This window comes from Camelina sativa, chromosome 9, assembly GCF_000633955.1.
Source record: "Camelina sativa cultivar DH55 chromosome 9, Cs, whole genome shotgun sequence".
In the NCBI taxonomy this organism is placed as follows: Eukaryota; Viridiplantae; Streptophyta; class Magnoliopsida; order Brassicales; family Brassicaceae; genus Camelina; species Camelina sativa.
In genome coordinates this window covers 36937812-36944467 of record NC_025693.1, presented here as the reverse complement: position 1 = coordinate 36944467, position 6656 = coordinate 36937812, and the positions used below count along the sequence as shown (strand labels likewise).

The window sequence follows — 6656 nt, the reverse complement described above, 5'->3', positions numbered from 1 at the left end:
AAAAAAAAAAAAAAAAAAGTAACTAGAAAAAAAAAAGCAATTTGGACAAAAACAAATTAAGAAACCAAATGCAACTAACACAAACTTTTGTTATCAATAATCCCAGACCAATCCAATCAGATATAAATGCATAATTAATTATAAAAATCCCTTAATTATGTAAGGAAAGCTACGTCGGTCACTCTTGTGGGTATTGTTTTATGATATAATCTATAACATTAGTATATGATCTGTTTGATATAAATCCAATGATCTTGCTATATTTAAAAGTCGTCGTGAAAAGTCTTGTCAGTAGTAGACCAAACAAAACAATATCTATTATTATTCGTTGTACTTATATCTGTTTATTTTTCTTTAACATACATAAAATAAAAATATTTTTATTGTTATTACGTAAACGTACATATTACCACGAAACTCTTATTCATTAGCTATATCAACGTATCAGCTTTCGCCACGTCGCCGTCTCTTCCGCTGACATGGAGTGGATCAAATGCCAAGTGTTTTTAGTAGGGTACACGTTGCCGACGTAACGTACAATTCTATTTTACTAAATAACTTATATATTTTGTAAAATAGTTAATATTTTTGTAAAGAGGATTAAATTTCTTTATATGCGCACTTTTAACCAAATAATAAATTTTTTATCATTTTAATTTATTTGTTTACTAGAGGAATTTGGAACGATAATGCAAACTTTATCTGCCTGTTAGTTTTTGATATTTTATCCGTATCCGTACTGTCACTCAAACATGTGACCTTCTTGAATTATGTGTAGTACTTTCTTACATATATGAAGATCTAAAATATTTAATGGAGATTAAGTAACAAATTACAGTTTCACATATAAATAGTACTATTAAATAACTTAATACTCCTTCCGATCCTAAATAAATGTCGTTCTAGGAGGAATTTTAATTTTTTTATTAAGTGTCGTTCTTTCTTATCAATGTGATAATACTAAATTATTAATATAACCTTAACTAAATTAACACAAAATACTACAACGAAATAAATGAAAAAAATTGAAATAATAAATAGTTAACTTTATTGTATTGACATTCACTTAATTTGGGATTGCTTACTTACATGGAATGCAAATACTATTATTCAAATCTTTCCTTTCTGTTAATTTTGATGGACAACAAAAATAATTCTTTTTGCGTTTGGCTCGCGATGCATAATCGCTTATCTAGGCCAGTTGAATTGTGGGAGCAACAATCACATGTGCCTTGTGTGCCTTGTGTCACAATCACATGGAGACAGTAAATCATTTGTTTTTCAAGTATGGTTCGAAGTTAAAAACTAAGCAAATAGAATCTGTTTCTGTTCTAGTCAATGTTATTTTGATAGAGAGTTGATTAATTGTTATCAAAACTTGAAGAAATTTTTTACAACTGTTAGACTTGAGTAATTTAGCATGATACAATCAAACGACATACTATAAGATGTCATTCTGATTAATAAACTAAAATGCTAACGATGAACCACCAACATAGCTCCGATTATTTTTCAATTTATAATTCTCAATTATTTTAGTAATTAAATAAAATGTTCTAAACCAACTAAAATTTGACTTTTTGAATACTTGACAGTGTCTTCATATTATTCTCATTTGTATGTTGGAGAGATTTAAAATTTACTGTATAAATTTTCTTTTCTGTCATTCCATTATTTGTTGTCGACCATCATTCATTCCACTAATTAGTAATTAGTTCTGAATACGAATCTTAGCATATTAACAAACATATTGTCCCATGAGCACTTGTCACCATGTCCCATGAGCACTTGTCACCATATTGGAAGTGGATATGCCCAAAATCATTGCAACAAACACAAACTCAATAAATTTAAAATTCGATAATATATCTCTTAAACCAACAACCCCTCCCTGTCTCTCCAAAAAATGGAATATCATATTCGTTCCGTAACTGCGTAAACAACAACGATCGTCCACAAAAACTATGTTTGTTTTATAGTCGCCAACAACTAGATCGAATACATTGCATCCACTAGATTTCAACGTCGGAATATACTACAAAATTTAGTTGCTAACCGCTGATGTATCGCCAAAAACTATTCCTAAATCATCAGATTATGAAATTAAATAAAAATTATAATCACAGCCACCGGTCACTATCACTAAGTACTTTACCAAATAGATAATCAAACGCATTCCTAACAGTTGCCGCTGGTCATTTTCGTCTTGACATCTCAACAAACAGGCCCGAACAACATGCCATGCACCTATAAAAAAAGAACTGCAAAATCAGATGTATACACACAAGTGCTAGCGTAACGTTTATTTCCGTAACAAGCAAGTAAGCTTGTGTATGGCTCCGACCATAACGTTATTAATTCTCTTTATAACGTTTTATAATAAAAGGAAATAAAGTTGCGTACACAAACCTTTATGGCAAGTTTCACCGTTGAGGAAAACATTTTAATCGTCAAACTTTCTTGCCAGTTTTTAAGTTATGCTAGCTAAAAGAGACCTATATTAATGGTCGACCAAAGAAAAGAGATATATTTAATTATTAGAATATGGCCTTTTATTTCAAAGTTAATTAGCAAATGACACATGTTTTCTTGTATACCAATTGAGAGTTGAGATCTTGTCCAATTTTGGATATACGCGCGTAAGATAATATTTTCAATACACCATTTCCACTCCTTTAAGTTCTAACCATCAATTTCAGTATGCTCAACCATAAAATAAACCAATCATTGGGAATTTGGGACAGACTGATGTAAATCGGACTGAACACGTATATAGATGAAAGGGATTTTTATATCATATTAGAATATAAGTTTTCTAATTTATCTTTGAAAAAAAAGGATATTGATTCATAAGCAATTGATCATACTGCACCACAGGCCCGGCTCTATGCATGTTTCAGGGTCCATTTAATTTTTGGGCTCGCTTTTGGGCCCTTGGAACAGGGCTTTGCTCTCCATAGTCCAATAAGGTTAATACTTTCTTCTTTTTTCTCTTTTTTTTTAATAAAGATTTTGATTTCTTTTCTTCTTTGTAAAATAATTACTGCATTTTTCATTTTTCTGATTTGAAAATTAAAACTATATATTTTTAATAAATAAAATTTCTTTCTAAAATCTAACTCATTTTAATTTCACTAAAGTTTTTAACCAAACATATTTTTTTATAAATATGTTAAAAACTTTGTAATTTATTGACTAAATTTTGCAATTATAAAGGTTACAATAATTTTGCAATTTATAAAGGTTACAATAATTTTGCAATTTATTGAAATAAACCCACCCACAAAAAAAAAAACAATTAAGTAGGCACTAAAATCTAACTCATTTTAATTTCACTAAAGTTTTTAACCAAACAAATTTTTTATAAATATGTTAAAATCTTTGTAATTTATTGACAAACAAATTTTTTTTATAAATATGTTAAAAACTTTGTAATTTATTGACTAAATTTTGCAATAATTTATAAAGGTTACAATAATTTTGCAATTTATAAAGGTTACAATAATTTTGTAATTTATTGAAATAAACCCACCCACCAAAAAAAAAAACAATTAAGTAGGCACTATTGACTCAAATCATCTTATGTTTTCGAGGTAATAAGAAGGATCAAAACTAATCAACTTCTTCCTAGAGAAATCATGGTACGCTTCTTCTATGAGTTCATCGTCGTCCCATTCATCACGGTAAGTTTCTGGGTGGGTGACAAGTCTCACGTATCCGCCGTCAACTTCTTGAGCTCTCCAACGTTCTACGAGTTCACAACCACATTCTTTTGCGACCCAATTGAGGTACTCACTCTGTGATAGAGATTAAGTTATCATTTAAAAAAGGTTATTAGCTATGCATAATGTTCTTATTGATAATCTGCCTTCGATATAAGAAAAAATGTAATCCAAAATTTTAAGCAATTAACTAAATATCTTTGAGTAATTGTAAATCCGAAGTTCAAGAGCACACAAGTTTTGTTTTTTACGATAATCTAAAAAATTATTTATACTTAAATCATGTGAATTTTTTAATTTTTTCACAAATTCAAACATTTTTTAATTTTTTCACAAATTCAAAAATTAATGTTTGAAACAATCTCGACATATATGAATATATTCAAAATAAACGAACTTACCTGAATTCTGCCTATTGTATGCGTATGTCTTTTGGGAATACCTATCACATCAAGCGATGCATACCATTCATTAATATCGTCCATCATCTTGTCCGGTGGAGGGAGTGTAACCCGTCCTGACAAAACTGCTGCCACCCATTTGCTTTGGATTTCAAACATAACAAATACTATGCCCTGGATTAAAGGAAAAAAAAAATCAAAGATCAAAACTAAGTGAGGCGCGAACTCGAGTTCCGATTGAGACTAACCATTGCTGGAACACCAACGAAAGAAAGTCCGGGGGCAAGCGCAGGTGGAAATACGTGCTTGTATAAATGTTCAACGCGTTTCTCATCAATGCGCAAGTAGCCATTGGTTTCAAGAAATGGGAAGTTATACTTGTACCTACCACACATAGAACAAGAACATATGGTAGGTCAATGGCACAATTCACATTATATTCTTTCTATCTATCTGAGTATACAAAAATATTAATAACAACAAATATACCCGGTGCAATACACAATGCTATCAGCAAAAACCTCCTTCCCGTTTTTGAAAACAATTGACCCATCTTCACGGGTGGTGTCGATCTGCCATATATCAAAGAAGAAGATCAACTACTTTAATATGTTTGAAATGAAATCCCATGAACGTTCATAATCCAAAGCAGTGTTCGATTATATAAAGTTTTAGTTATACTTCAGAATGCATCCATAGATTGTTTTGGGGAACGGGAATCTTCTCGTATGTGTGGGGTTCCTTTTTTCTAGACGCAATGTGGACTTCTTTTGCGACCTTAGCTATGTCCCTACTTATATCAGCACCGCTCGCAAAATTTCCTATCACCACCACCACCTGCCAAAATATCATTACAAAAGTGCAGGTTGTAAATGAATTTATGATATAGAATTAGCTCGTTCATTTTCTACAAATACTTGGTTAAAAAAAATTTGTCCAAAAAAAAAACAAATAAATAAAGTACTTGGTTAAAGAACAATTTTGTAGAAAATTGCAAATTTGATGTTTGTATAGGTATAAGTAAAACTACATGAATTTTCGTAAAAAAAAAAAAAAAAAAAAAAACCTTAATAAAATTTAATAAGGAACCATTACCTCGTTTTCGAATGGATCAGGAACTCTGTAGTTGTGGCTATGGATCTGCTTTCCTGGCCACGATTTTATACCTAAAAAAACATTTTTTGAGGGTACTTTATATAATCACTGACTGTATTGCCCAAACTAGATAGTAACGAAATTGTTTTAAATTAAAGTATAAAGACCTTGGCCGACAAAATTTAATAAAATAAAAAAGACATTGATCTCTTTACCAGGAATATTAGGAACGTTTGGTTCTGTATAGTGACCAGTGCAAACCACTACTGCGTCAAAGATCTCATCATCGAAGTCACCGCCGGGGTTTTTGGACTGGACCCTCCATTTCTCGATAACCGGTTCGACCCGAACCACCTCGGTCTCGAACCTGATCATCTCCTCAATTTTGAACTCTCTAGCAAATTCTTGAACATACGCAAGAACTTCCCTGTGATTTGGATACCGTCTCGGGTCTCTTGACTCGTCATCGAAACGTGGCAAAAACGGGAAGTCCCTGACACCCATACTCTCTCTCGGGACATTGGTTCGGAGAGAATCGTAGATGCTCGAGTGCACTCTGGATCTGGTCGGGTCGAGGCTAAGCAGGTCGGATTCGGATTTTGGTGTGTAAACCCAAAGACCACCGACTTGTTTCTCTCGTTCAAACACGACTACACTGTGACCTTCACGACGAAGCTCCCTAGACGTTATGAGACCGGCTGCTCCAGCTCCGATCACTGCCACGTGTTTAGAACTGATTGGGATTTGAGCTGCTGCCATAATTGTTAAATTTTCAGTAATGGTAGGCCTGTTTGGGTTAATGTGAATTGTTAACTAAGAAACATCAGTTTCGGGCCACATATAAATACCATATTCTAAGGGCCATATGTTGCCTTAGTCATGGAACTTTTTTACTCGTTCTGCCTTCGACAAGATCGGTGGACTAGAAGCATATAGTTTTTAAAACTATAAAAATTAATTAGTTTTTAAAACTTAACTAAATATTTTTACCTAATTAAATATTATTATAGAACATAGAATATATTATTCAAGATTACAAGATATTATATCATAGTTAACCAAAATCAGTTTACCCAATAAAATTTTTATCAGTTAATGATTTATTTTTGAGTTAAAAATTCTACAAAACTAAACATAGTATCGGGTACCGAACACACATTCCTTCAATTCGCTAATCTAGTCCGATCATTCCATAATATCGAATGGGCATCATGTTCATTTACAAACAAACTAGTGAGTAGTGAAAAAGATTGGAAAAGAAAGAAACACGTGTTTCGGAAGGTAGGAATTTTGGTGGAGATGTGACAACACGTAATTGTCTACAATTATTAGAAAATCCTTGGAACTTAATAAATGTTAAAACACTATTTTTTTTTTTAAACAAAGAAAATCATTTAAGAATTCTTAAAGAACAACAAAATTAAACATAAGGTCACCA

The 6656-nt window shown here is 31.8% G+C and overlaps 1 protein-coding gene across 1 annotated transcript; it reads right to left on the bottom strand.

Moving 5' to 3' along the window:
- LOC104714593 (flavin-containing monooxygenase FMO GS-OX3) lies at nt 3560-6070 on the bottom strand. The gene is made up of 7 exons (XM_010432017.2): nt 5434-6070; nt 5219-5289; nt 4805-4960; nt 4613-4695; nt 4372-4507; nt 4124-4297; nt 3560-3797 (listed from the first exon to the last, which is right to left on the bottom strand). Exons 1-7 carry the CDS (start codon nt 5975-5977, stop codon nt 3576-3578), a joined length of 1386 nt encoding a protein of 461 aa, XP_010430319.1. The 5' UTR covers nt 5978-6070; the 3' UTR covers nt 3560-3575.

What these genes read in the sequence shown, in the direction of transcription:
- LOC104714593 (XM_010432017.2), bottom strand. Translation starts at nt 5,977, where the DNA reads ATGGCAGCAGCTCAAATCCCAATCAGTTCTAAACACGTGGCAGTGATC. An exon ending in ATCTATGGATGCATTCTGAA is followed by an intron (nt 4,696 to 4,804) that starts GTATAACTAAAA and finishes GATATATGGCAG; the next exon opens with ATCGACACCACCCGTGAAGA. An exon ending in AGCATTGTGTATTGCACCGG is followed by an intron (nt 4,508 to 4,612) that starts GTATATTTGTTG and finishes TATGTGTGGTAG; the next exon opens with GTACAAGTATAACTTCCCAT.